Source organism: Natrix helvetica (genome assembly GCF_964273705.1).
Source record: "Natrix helvetica genome assembly, chromosome: 2".
In the NCBI taxonomy this organism is placed as follows: Eukaryota; Metazoa; Chordata; class Lepidosauria; order Squamata; family Natricidae; genus Natrix; species Natrix helvetica.
In genome coordinates, this window is record NC_138552.1 from 240,144,640 (window position 1) to 240,158,936 (window position 14,297).

Genomic DNA, 14,297 nt, shown 5'->3' on the forward strand with positions numbered 1-14,297 from the left:
GAGTTTTGCATCCCTGTACATCTTTGTTCACATTTATCCATATGAATTCACTTGAGATATAACAAACTGCTTGCATTTAGAGAAAGACCTGCCAGAATTTCTTTTAAAATATATACATTATAAATATATAGCTTCTGTAATATAAAAAGATAATATAAAATAATTAAAAGATCAGGGATAATCTTTCAGAATGCTATTTGTTAAAAAAAATATTTATCTTATTCTCATTTTCTTTCTTGGAGGATTACTCCTTAAGAAGAGGAGACAGTACCCCAAGAGGGACCTTTACAGAATTAAACTCTGAAGATATTTGCAGATTCATAGCATGCGTAATGGAGAACTGTCTCAAACAATATAGGGTAAAGTGGAATAACTAATGCTGAACTGTGAGCTTTTTCTCTTACCTTTTAAAGAAAGAAGATCTTAAAGTGCAGACCATTGTGATGCAATGTCAATTTTAAAAAAGTCCTTACAGGATCAGAGACTGTCCTATATTGCCTTTGGCTATGTCAGGGAGTATACTTTAGGTCTTAGTATGTAAGCAGCTGGCTTTGTCTTTTATTTAGTCTTTAACTTAATATTAGGCAGGAGTGCAGTTTAAGGGTTCTTGGCCAAAGGCTGCTTATCCTTGTCTGAAATAAAGTCTGATTGAACCTTTGTACAAGCTCAAATTCAGATTTTCGTAATGTTTAATAAAATATGATTGTTTTCTGCCTTTATTGCATCTGCAGAAAGCTGCTTGGCAACTATTTTAAGGTAGCTTGAGTCCTATAAGGGTTGAGAAACAAGAGGAACATCTTAAGGATAGGATCGCACCAGGCAGAACTGGTGTAAAATTTAAGGGACCAATTTATTTTGTGTGCCAATTGCTTACTTTGCTGGATTGGGAGATCTCTCTCAAAGGGAATCATATCCTAATCACCTCCTGTTTGACTAATACAGTACCCTTATTAATTCCAGAATGCAGGTAATTACAGTCTATGTAACTCTTTTCCTCTTTGAGGTGCATGGTTACCAGTGGGATTAAACAAGCAACTCAAGGTATGGATTCCTACATGGTTTAGGAATGGGCACCTTTAAGATAGTTTTTGTCTTATTGCTTCTGCCGAATCTGTAACATCTGAAAAAATAGGTGTATTCCAGTCTCTGGCTGTAAAGCATAATCATCTTGTGAGATCAAGAGATGTGCTTTCTCTGTGAAAGAGCATCCCCCCTAAAATCATATAGTCTCAGTTCTACTGAGCTGTTTCAAAGCTGTGGGAATTTAGCTCTTCCAGCAGGTTCCGTACTTTGGTGACCCCATCTGGTGGTTATAAATCTTTTTGAATTGGTTGTCTTGCCCAGTGCATGGTTATGTATTTATCTGTTTTGTTATCTTTACTACTTTTATAGGCAAGATTTGTCCTTCCTTTGATTGGGGTATATGTAGAGTAGAGAGTTAGGAATGACTCTGTGTTCTCCCTTTCTTTTTCACTTTGCCTGCTCTTTGTCTTTGAAATACTAGTCTGAACTTTCTGACTTCATTCCTAGGCTCACATTGGCAAAGTGATTTTGATTATTGGTTTTCCTCCTGATAGCATATTTGAAAAAGTTCTGGAGTTGCTAAGATTAAACTTGATTAAGGAAATGATTAGAGGACTGACACCACAAATGGCAGAAGATATGAGACTGTTTTGCTACTGGAAAGATACAGGTTGATAGATGGAAGAGTATAATTTAAAACTAGTTAAACTTAGTGAAATTTAGTGACAATAGATATAGTTAAATAAATAATTGATAATGATAATAATGTATACAATGTGTAGTGTTATGATAAGTAATAATTAGATATTAATATTGAATGGTATGCATGAAAGGAAGATTAGAAATCCTTTTGGATTATATATAAAGGTTAATAAAAAAGAACTAGTTAGATACAGTTAAGTCTTGATTATTAGGTGGAAAATGTTATGATACAGGATATAGTTAAATAAAGGAGGGATAGTGATAACAACATATATATGGGTATGGATACAACATAAGGAAACTGGATGTAAATTGTAAACAGTGATTTGGAAAGGAGGATTTGAAAATTTTATTATTAAATATTATGGATGTTTAGCTAGAATAAGACATAAGGACTCAGTGTTATTGAAGGATTTTAGAAATAGTAAATGAAATGCCATGAAATGTGGTTATGTATTAAATCTTGGTATATTTTATGATGAAGGACGTTTAAACAATTATAGTCAAATGAAAATGGAGGTATGATGATGGTAATGTATAAATATCTGAGGTAAAATACTTGAGTTAATATGAATTATATTTGTTGACTGTGGAAGAGATGCACGAAAGCCTTTTTGTAACCAACTGATACACTTTCTACAGTATGTAAAGAAGGATGTGTTGTGTTTGTTTTGAAAATAAAAAATAAAAAAAATTATTAAAAAAGTTCTTTTTAAATTGTAAGACAATGTGACTTTTTAACAGCATTCTCTCCCATTGCTCCATTTTGATATGAAATCAAAATTCTTTGTCATTTCATCATATATTCTTTAACTTGCTATTCCTCTGTTTCAAATCTTTTTTTATATATTTTAGCAATCGTGTTCATCATTTGTACATAATTCATTCGGTTTTATTGCATTCTATTTCTGGTAGCTTTAAAATCTATTTTAAATCTTTCTCTTAATTGTGCATAGGAAAACCATTGAAAGCTAAATCCTTCTATAGTCAAACATGCTCTTGACTTCATCTTAAGCCCCCCAGCTTCCTGTATTAGCAAGTTGTTATATGTTAACCATTTGTGTTTGCCTGCTGTTTCTTTTCTATATAAAGCATTCTTGAGCTGAGGCTAACAAAAGTATTTTTGGGCTTAGCATGGATTTGCATATATTGTGTATTCACAGTGTGGCATTCCTGATATAATGATTTGTTTAAAAATCTTCAATTACTTTGTCATAGCATAAGTAAAACTCACAATTCAAACTATGATCTTATTTGATCAAGGAGGGAATTACAGATATAAAAGAAACGCCTTTATAGATTTTTGCTGAAAATGTATAGAAATGAACTGCTGATTTCAGGATTTATTAATTTAAAATATTTATTTATAGGAAAAAGGAAACTATAATATGCAATATGGAAGAGTTGAAATGGAAATAATTGCTGTGTTTGTAAGAGCAGAAGTCTCTTTTTAAACTTTTCTTTTCACTTTTTTCATCCTTTTATAATATTTTTCTATTTCTTTTATGTTTCTGTCATTTTTAAAATCTTTGTAAAATCTTCTTGTAATAAAAAAATATTTTAAAAAGTTGAAGCATGGCTTTGTTGTCTGTGCTGCATTTACAAATATTCAGACAGATCACAGTGATAGTACTAAGTTAAATAACATATCATTCTGCTTAAGTCATAAATTCAGGGGTTGCCACAAAGAAGAGGGAGTCAAACTATTTTCCAAGGCACCTGAGGGTAGAACAAGAAGCAATGGGTGAGAACTAATCAAGGAAAGAAGCAACTTAGAACTGAGCAGAAACTTCCTGACCGTTAGAACAATTAATCAGTGGAACAGCTTGCCTCCAGAAGTTGTGAATGCCCCAACACTGGAAGTCTTTAAGAAGATGTTGGATAGCCATTTGTCTGAAACGGTATAGGGTTTCCTGCCTACGCAGGGGGTTGGACTAGAGGTCCTCCAAGGTCCCTTCCAACTCTGCTATTGTATTGTATTGATATAACTTAGATTGCAAGTATTAGATTTGAGGAAAAGCTAAAGTGAACATGCACTGGATTGCGATAATCAGAGCTAATAACAATATATTGCTCTTACCAATATAGTTTGTACTACAATTATTCACCACCTGCTAGTTACAGGTAGATTCTGTTATATATTCCAATATATGTATATGAAAATATCTCCAGATCATTTGCTCTGTGTGGTCTGTAGGAATTAAAGGTTCTCTGTAAGATGTCTTCCACATGAATATTAACTGCTTCATTTCTGTTTTCATATTTGAACAATGGGATACAGACTGTTTGTAATGTTTCATCAGGCAGTAATACCAACGTAGTAATAAACACACAAGCATGCAGATGGAAAACATTTATGCTTAGTGTGCAGATTTTTCTAGACATAATTAAAATAGTAAACTGCATATTTGTTTTTGTTTTCTTTTTTTAAAATCTAGGTTTCTCTCTCCTGCTATGTCAGCTAAGAAATTGTTTTGGTATTCAGCAAATGTTCAGGTTTAATAGCCTCATTTTCTGGAATGTTTATTTTCATTTTGCATTACACTTCTTTGTAAACAGCGCTATATATTTTTTAATAAGTTTCATAAAGACATAATTTCCAAATAAATAATTGTATACATGAAAATGAAACCTGGCATTGGCTTTAACAATAATTGACTTTGAAAGATACTTCCTCAATCTCTTTTTCCTACTGTATGGAAGTGAAGCGTGCTTTCCATGATTGTGCTCCATGACATACTTGTGTAATAAGATCATAAGATGGTTGTGAATAAGTATAATAACATTTCAACAAAATTTAAACATCCATAAAATACTTGCGAAGCCTAGGGGATGTTTAAACATTTAATTCAAACACAATGCAATAAATTTTTCTCTTTGAATGTTTTCAAATTGATTTGGTGATTTGGTAAATTTTTGCATGTAATCTTTATGAATAAACCATCACAATATTGATTCGAATTAAATCAATTTTAAAAATTGGGTCTTGACTAACTTGTATATCTTAATGTAGCTGAAACAACATAATCATTAACTCAGATAAAATCTGAGCCACCATATAGAGAAAATTCTCTTCAAAAAGGCCAAATAGGCTAAAAGGAAACTAGTTGGCTAAAAGAAAGCTATTTGATCTGTATGTATTGGGTGGAAACAACTGAAGCCTGGAAAAAAAAAATCAAATGCTAAGGACGAATAGGCTTTCATAAGAGAAAAGTGTAATCTTCATTTAGCTTTTGTCTTTTGGGGCTTGTGTTATTTCTCCTCCAAAGCTAGCTGACAGCAGTTTAAAGTGCCACCTCAGCCAATAGTAATAGCATCATATTTAGTGAATTTAGACAGGAAGCTGCTGGTAGTTAGTTGCAATATATATTCTGTTTTATTAGATTCTCTCATGGATTGAGATCTGAGATGTATAAACTTGTTTTGGCTTAGATATGTTTGTTTGAGAACATGGGTTTGAGGGACAAACTAGTCTCCGAGTTGATAGTGACCAAGATCAATTTCTTCATAAATTAGTTATTTCTTCTTCCTTTTTTTTCTATCTGTTACCTGGATATTGGTTTTCACTGTTGCACATAATAAATATTTAAATGTTTAATGAAGCAGTTGTACCCACTCTAAGAAAGGGATCCACCCTTTAATATGTCCTTTATTCTTTGTCATGAACAGAATTATAACTCAGAAACACCCACCCCAGCTCCGGAAAGGCAAAAAACATCACAATACAAACTCGATATGATGCGTGCTCTAGTCTGCCTTGAAATGGCATTCCACAGGAAGCTAACACAGTTTTAAGGTGCTTAGGAGAAGTGCTTCTTTTTATCTAAATCTAAGATTTGTTTGAAGTTAGCGAGTTTTTCGCTGCAAATGAAAAGCCATTTAACATGTTCTGTAATGAATATTTTAAAAAACAGACCTTTATTTGTCCACTTTGATTGCAGGTTGTATCATTCATTCATTTAATTTCAATAGATGTTCAACTCAACCAAGTGACTCTAGGTGGTATTCAATTCTAAAATTATAATTAAAACTTCAATTAAATTAAAACAGTAAAAACATTCATGAAGATAAATACAAACAGCAGCCATGATGTTTAATTAATTAAAAGTAAAGTCAAGTAATGAGACCATTAATGCATTCTGAGCCCTAGACCTAGGTACCTAGCTAAATTTTAATCCATCTAAAAGGACAAGGTTAGGGCCAGTCTAATCTATGAGAAGTCCTCGAGGCTATGACGCCATTGACTATCATTACCGCCCCCTGATTGGTTGAGACGCAAGCAGCCAGCTGGCGGGGGAATGCAGCCATTCTATTGGTTCAGCATCTGACAGCTCTAGTATAAAAAGGGCTGTCAGCTGTCAAATGCTGCTGTTTGCTGGGTCGAGATTTGCCTTACAGTTTGCCGTGTTATACTGTTAATAAAGGTTGTGTTAGCTTCAACCTGCCTTGCCTCAGTTCCTGTCTGCCTTGTTCTCCCTACAGAACACTGGCGACGAAGGTGGGATCAGGACTGAGGTAAAGGAAAAGCGAAGTCACTAATAAGAGCTGCCTCAAGTCTCAGGCGACGAGAAGTCGCTCCAAGGCTAATTCCTCAAGTTCCATCCTTCTAAGGATGGCTAATCTACCGGCATTCATGGCATTCAGCCTGGCCACTGAAACATGGGACGCCTACCTCAAGTGGTTCAAGTGCTTCCTGGAGGCAAACGACTTCACCGGTTTGTCCAGTGGCCATAAAAGTGGATATTTTCTTAGCGCATGTGACCACGAGATGTTTGGAACAGCCAGGGCTTTAGCAGCCCCTCAATCCGTCCATTTGATGCCTTGGGAGACTCTTGGAGAAACTTAAAAATCATTACTCTCCAATTCCCTTGTGCATAGCAGAGACGTTATGCATTTAGGCAGAGGACCCAGAGAGAAGGGGAATCTGTGAGCAACTACATGGCTTCCTTCAGAACAGCGGCCCTGCACTGTGACTTTTCTATGCTGGATGATTCCCTGTTAGAACAGCTGGTCTGTGGTATCAAAGACCTCAGACTTCAGCAGCGCTTGCTGGCACAAAAAGAGCTGAGCCTTCAGGCAGCCGTGGACGAAGCCAAGCATACGAAATGTCGGACAAATCCACCGCAGAAATTCAGAGATTTCTGCCAACGGCCACCCATGCCAGCAGGGGCCATGCTGTCCATCATGAAGAAGATGACGAAGAAGACTTCTCGGACAAGGAAGAAGAGATTAGCTGCCTCAAAGTGGCCACCAGAAAAAAACGGACTCAGGCTGATTTTTTACCTCAGGCGGGTTGCCTGAGTTGTGGCGGCAACCATGCAAGGTCAGTCTGCAGGTTCAAAGCCGCAATATGCCGTTGGTGTGACAGGAAAGGACATTTAGCCAAGGTCTGCAGAGCGGCCATGCCAATCGCTGATCCATCTCTGGAGCGCATCTTGTCTAGACAATTCATAAAAAGACTTCCCAAACACTGCAAAGATTGCTTTGACCACTCCCCCTGGGAGGCCCCCATAGTAATACCTATTAAGCAAGATGGTAATATTAGAATTTGTGGGGATTTTAAATGCACCATTAATAAAGAGTTGCAAGCCAACCCTTGCCCAGTGCCAGTGGTTCAACATCTGCTCCATTCCTTGGGCCAGGACATTTTTGCCAAGTTAGACTTGGCACAAGCATATCAGCAGCTCCCGGTAGATGAAGCCACTGCCGTGGCTCAAACCATCGCAACGCTCCGGGGAGCTTTCAAATGTAAACGCTTGCAATTTGGGGTCAGTGTAGCCCTGGGTATTTTCCAGAGCCTAATGGAGCGGATGCTCCAGAGGCTGCCAGGGGTGGTACCCTATTTCGACGACGTGCTTATATCAGCTTTGGATCAAGCTGAGCTCATCAATAAATTAAGAGCAGTCCTGACCCGTTTCCGCCAAGCCGGGCTGAAACTCAAAACAAGAAAAGTGTAGGATAGGGGTCCTCAGTGTAGAATTTTTGGGGTATCTAGTTGATTCCAAAGGCATCCACCCTACTCCATCCAAGGTAGATGCAATTAAGAAAGCCCCCACGTCCTCCTCTTAGGCTGAACTGCAAGTCTTTCTGGGACTGCTTCATTTTTACTCCATTTTTTTACCCCATAAGGTGTCTTTGGCAGAGCCTCTTCATAGGCTCCTGGACTCCAAGACACCCTGGCATTGGGGATCTAAAGAAGCCCAACCCTTTAGAGCAGTTAAGGATGTGCTTACATCCAAATCTTTATTAGTGCAATACAGTGATCGCCTCCCATTAACTTTGGCATGTTATGCATCGCCTTATGGCATTGGGGCCGTTCTGAGTCACATCCTACCTAATGGCTCAGAAGCCCCAATTGCCAATTATTCATGCACGCTCTCAGCAGCTGAAAGAAATTACAGTCAGCTGGATAAGGAGGCCCTAGCTGGTGTAGCAGGGGTAAAGCGGTTTCACGATTACGTTTATGGTCTGTTTTTTCACTTAGTGACCGACCATAAACCCCTCTTGGGTCTTCTGGTGGGGGATCACCAGACTCCTCGGATTTTGTCTCCAAGAATGTCCAGATGGACAGTCTTTCTAGTGGTGTATAATTATCAGCTACAATATAGCCCAGGAAAAAACTTGGGCCACGCTGATGCCCTCAGTCGCTGCCCTCTGCCAGCGCCTGTTTTGTACCCTGCTCCTACAGTTTTTGGCCTCTTAATTGAAGAGTTGGCCATGCCAGTATCTGCCCGGGATATTGCCTGGCTCTCTGCCACAGACCCCATTTTTGCCCAAGTTTTGGACTGGGTGCACAGGGGGTGGCCACAGGGGCCAGTAGATCCTGAGTTTCACCCCTATTATATACAGCAGCATGAGCTGTTCGTCCTTAATGGGTGTCTGTTATGGGGCAATAGAGGGTAGCTCCCCCTAAGCTTAGGTTGCCAATTTTAAGTTGCCTGCACACTGCTCACTCGGGCATTGTGCGCATGAAGGCTTTGGGCCGAAGCTACATGTGGTTGCCCAAGATTGACCAGGAAATAGAAAACTGGGTAGCCACCTGCCAGCAGTGCCAGAAATCTAGACCGGCTCCCATCAGGGAATGGGACATGCCCCGGGCTCCATGGGCATGAATCCATTTGGATTTCGCAGGCCCGTTCTTAGGGCAGAACTTCTTGGTCCTTGTAGATGCCTACTCGAAGTGGGTGGATTTGGCACTCATGCCATCCACCACTTCAGAGGCCATAATTAGGGTGCTGGGGAGGCTATGTGGTGGTGACTGACAATGGGCCCCAGTTCACGTCGGCACCATTCCAGATGTTTTGAGGCTGGCATGGCATACAACATGCCCCAACGGCCCCGTTCCACCTGGCTGGAAATGGCCTGGCAGAACGAACCGTCTGGTCGGCTAAGAAGGCATTGGGCCTCCTAGGGCGAGGGAATTGGTACGACAAACTGTTCCAATACATCCTGGCACAGCATACAACCCCGTGCCCAATCACCAAGTAAAGTCCCGCGGAACAGCTTATAGGTCGTCGGCTCCAGACAACCCTGGAACGGCTACACCCCGGTTATGCAGCAGAGAAAAGCCCCCTCGCAGGCAACTCCACATGGGCCTTTAATGTGGGAGACCCAGTCTATGGCCAAAACTATAGGGCCAAACCAAGGTGGCTTCCCGGACAAATCACGCAACTAACTGCACCCTACTCTTATAAGGTCCAGCTCAGTGATGGGCGAATGTGGTGCTGACACATCAACCAGCTCAGATGGCGAACCACCAGCGCAGCAGACCAACACCTGGTGCAGGCCCAATCCTGCCCCGGGGAACTAATATCAACAGAGGCTGCTCCAGCGCAGACAGAGCCGCACGCAACACCCCCCACCAATGCGTTCTTGTCTCCAGGCTTACCTGAGAATCTGGTCAGTCCCGCAGCGGTCAAGTTTCCCGCCGACTCAGCTGTGCAGTCTCCTGATGTTCCACAGGACTCTCCACCAGTGGCTCCTCCTTTGGCTACTGCTCCTGAACTATGGCGATCTGGGTGAAGCTGACGCCGGCTGGCGTATTTGGCTGACTACGCATGTGCTAACTGGGGGGAGAGGGGTGTTAAGTCCTCGAGGCTATGACGCCATTGACTATCATTACCGGCCCCTGATTGGTTGAGACGCGAGCAGCCAGCTGGCGGGAGAATGCAGCCATTCTATTGGTTCAGCATCTGACAGCTCTAGTATAAAAAGGGCTGTCAGCTGTCAAATGCTGCTGTTTGCCGGGTCGAGGTTTGCCTTACATTTTGCCGTGTTATACTGTTAATAAAGGTTGTGTTAGCGTCAACCTGCCTTGCCTCAGTTCCTGTCTGCCTCGTTCCCCCTACAGAACAATGAGGGTAGAATATTCCATAAGGCAGGGATTACGTCAGAAAAAATCCATCTTCTAGTTCCCACCAGTTGATATTCTGGCTGACGGGATCTGCAGCATGTGTAATTTGCTAGATTGAGTTGGTTGGTTAGAAACTCTTGGTTCCTCATCTTACCTTGGCTAACTTCAAAAAGCTTGGCAGAGGCACACCTGGTTACTATTTGAATGGAAAGCCCTCAAAGAATACTAGTGAAGTAGACTAGGGTGGAAATAGAGAAAGCATTCCAGGAGAAAAAAATGGCAAACTGGTTGTGTTAAGAGTCTCCATGAAGTCATCAAGAGTCAAGCTCAGAAATGGCTAAATTGTCATGATGAACTCAATTTCCATGATTAGTGTGAAAAGCATTGCACTTTATCAACTTACTGGTTTATATGATCTGTGTTTGCTAAGTTTTTAATTTGCTATTTTGCATTTTATTGTTCAAAATCAATTTACTGTAGACTAGGAGTTAAAGTGTGAGACTGGGAGCATGGAGACCTGAATCATAGTCTTACTTTAGAATAGAGGCCAACTGCGTGATTTGAGACCAATATTCAGGTCCTAAGAAGAAGGTGATGCAAATCACTTCCAAAAACATTGCCTACAATGTGGATGGACTTCTTCATGTGGTCACAAGGAGTTAAGATTAAAAGAATTAAAATAAGAAATGCTAATAACATTAAGCACTGTTTGGGGCTATAAAGATTTAGTGTGCGTTGTGTGTGTGCAAAAGGCAAGCTAAACATATGGTTGGGAATCAACTGAGATATCTTGTTTAAGGCTCTGCCCATTAGGTTTGGAAATGCAAGTTATGTTTTGGAATCTGTATCTCAGATCAGTTTAGCAAATACTAGAGATAAGAATAGGATATAACTGTCTGACTGAACATAAATATTTTACATCTTTGTTGATGTAGGTTTTGACGAACTCCATGCTTGTTCTGATCCTGGATTCCCCGAATATGGATATAAAATGCCCAGCACAGGTGTTTTCTTTGAAAGTTCAGTTGTCCGATTTCATTGCCAAGAAGGATACAGGCTTAAGGGTCCATCCCAAAAGTTATGTGAGAGACATTTTAATGGCTCCCTAAGCTGGAAACCAATTGATAAACCTGTGTGCCTACAAGAAGGTAAGTCTAACTTACTATTAGCAAATATCATTTGTAAAAAAGCCTCCATGGTTGTACTATCTGTGCTTCTGGTTTACGAGATTGTGCTATAATTTCTGAGAAAATTTTAAAACAATGTTTTTTTTAATACTGCATATTCACAAAGAAAAAGGTGGCATCGCTGAGTCAAATAAAAATATGCATTTCTTTTGACACTAAATATCAGAATTCATTAAATACTCTGTCCACAAACAGAAGCTGATATTCCCAAAGAAGCTGTTTTAAAAATATATTTGTGTGTGACAAATGTGATATATTTTATAGCTGTAAAATAGGAAAATTGTAGATTAAAGATGCAGGTGGTATACATCCAAATAAAATAGATACAAATTTAGTATTTAATTATTCTTCAGATGTTATTTATATAACTTTAAAGTTCTATTTTAATAACAGGATAATTAACTTATAATAAAGGTAGATGTTAATCAGAATATAAAATCTGTTATGTGTTGCTGGAAGGTTGTAAATTTAACTGGAAGTGAAAAGGAATGGCAATTGTTTTAAAGCTATTATTGCTACATTAGGAACGTGTCTGTGGGTGTTGTTTTCTGTGTGATTATTTCTTACATGCATTTTTTATTTTGGAATCTTTTGAGAGGAGCAGAGGTAGAGTAGGAAATTATCAATATATTATCCATGTCAGTCTAAGTACAAATGAAAATTTCAACTTCTATTAAACATTGTGTTCTGTATTAATTTGCTGTATTAATATTAGTGATGTTGCTATGATTAAAACTCTAGAGAAGAAAGACTGCTTATTTGCACTTACTCTGCTGAAAATGTTCAGGTTAAGTTCTGCTGATGAATTGTTTTGCGGTAGTTTAAGGAAGTTCAGGCCTTGGTCTATGAGTAGAGTTGTGACCATTAATACCAGTTCAGCATGTCTCTGAGGTATGAAGGGACCCTAGAAAGGAAAGGAATTTGCTGTTGGAATAAATCATATTCTGACTGAATGTGCTTTATCCCACCTGATAGAAATTGATTTAGAAAAATACTACTTCATCTGTCTTGTATGATATTTTAGTTGTAAAAGTGAACCTAAATATATCATAAGCAAAACTTTTTAGCATCAACCATATAAAATAAGAATAAGCATTATGTGTTTATCACATAAGCAAATTATATAGTTTGCATGTTTTAATAAAATTATTAAGCATATTTTTACATGTGAAATTTTTACAAAAAATCTGCAAGATTATTTCTAAAATGGATAGAATGGGTTCTCAAGAGTCTGTCACAATTTTATCTGTAATGTGGTCATCAGTCCATATAGCTCAGCCTTGGCAGGAAATGGACCATCATTTAACCATAATGATAATGTACTGGGTCATCCTTTAGCAAACAGTTGTTTAAAAGTAGGCTGAACTACACACATTTTTTGTCTTTTTAACAAAGGAGAGAGTAAGCGTAAATAATTTGTTGGAGATGTAGAATAAAACTAGATTATTTTGTGCTCTGGATTTAACAGAGAAATGGTCTTGAAGCTTATCGTGTATAACTTGTCTTTGGAAATAGATAAAAGTGTTTGATCCTATTGATTTTGTTAAATATTTCAGTTGTATTCTGTACATTCAACAGTTCTGTATTGCTGGAGGGATGGGTTTGGCATTGTGCAAGTTATTTCTTTCATTCTTGACAGACAAGGTTACTTGGGTCAAGTAGTTGGGTGGGAAGTGGGGGAGGAACTATATTCTCTTAATCAATAAAATGTTCCACAGTTCCCTATATTTATCATCTGCATGAAATTGTTGGGTGACGTTTTGGGGAATTTAGGCTCTGATATTAATAACGTAGAGATGATACAAGCTCTTTCATTCACTTTATCTGATCTCAGAGACAGAAGTATATAAGCATAAAATGAAAATACCATTTGCAAGTGAGTTGTCCAAGTCAGTTTACTTTGAGGAGTCACATTTCTAAAATAACAGATTTGTACAGCAGTTCAGGTTGCTCTGTTCTGGTATTCTTTCTCTTTGCCACCTTCACTTGGTTTCCTATTTGCTGCCATTTTGACAAAGGCACATCTTGCACAGTTACTCAGTTTAAAATAGCTCCTTCCAGATTTGATGCATCCCACTTTATGTGAGATTTCTCTTGAAAAGAATCTGATATTTGATGCAAAAGACTGGATGACCACATTATATCTATTTTAGTTTACTTACACTAAATCTGTTTTCAGCTCGATACAAATTGCGGCTATTTGATTTTGAAAGGATCACATGGCTTTGGGACTGAATACTTTAAAAATCGACCTCCCACTTGTTCTCGTTCTCATCATTGTTAAGAGCATTGCTTTAGGTCTTCTATTTGAAGCAGCATATGGTTTATAGTTACATGTTTTAATCCGTGTGTGTGTGTGTGTGTGTGTGTGTGTGTGAGAGAGAGAGAGAGAGAGAGAGAGAGAGAGAGAGAGAGAGAGAGAGAACTTGGTGTGATCTAGATATAATTCATTCTTAAATGTTATGAAAAGTTGCTCTTTCAGGAAGCATTTAGTTAAGTTTATTGCTTTTATTATATTTTAGCTTTTATAAGCAATTGCTATTTCTATCAAATCAAATTTACTATTGCAGTAATTGATCAAAGCAAACATTGATTTTTAAGAAAGCATGAGGTATGAATCCTTATTTTTACCAACATAAGCATTGTCTGGTGAATTCTGCTGACCCCTGGACAGAATTTGGCAGTGGCCAATATCTTTTCAGGAAAGTGGCCAGAGAGATCACACAACAATTTTCAGGCCTGTCTCAGAGGTGGGTTTCAAATCCCGGCGCTACCAGTTCATTCGTACTCGCATGCACAGAATTATACAGGCAGGTGGGCGCAGCATGGCTGATCCAGGTCAAACCCACCTCTGGCCTGTCTGGTATATCAGCTAAAAGTGGGTTTTTTGAAAATAATCTCTACAGCACAGAGACTTGCATATGAGCCACTATTTCTGTCTTTCCTACACCATGTGGGTACAAATGCTGTAAAAAAAGGATCTAAAGATTCTTTCAGCAAGGTAGAAAGGAGGGAGTTAGTGAACACTTTTT

General features: G+C 38.6%; 1 protein-coding gene across 3 annotated transcripts in view; it reads left to right on the forward strand.

Moving 5' to 3' along the window:
• The window catches only part of SUSD4 (sushi domain containing 4), an 85,403-nt gene that overhangs the window by 37,847 nt on the left and 33,259 nt on the right, over nt 1-14,297 (forward strand). For all 3 annotated transcript variants that reach the window (XM_081945305.1, XM_081945306.1, XM_081945307.1), the window contains exon 3: nt 11,014-11,226. In XM_081945305.1, the coding sequence (XP_081801431.1) occupies nt 11,014-11,226 (213 nt within the window). The remainder of the gene's footprint in view (nt 1-11,013; nt 11,227-14,297) is intronic.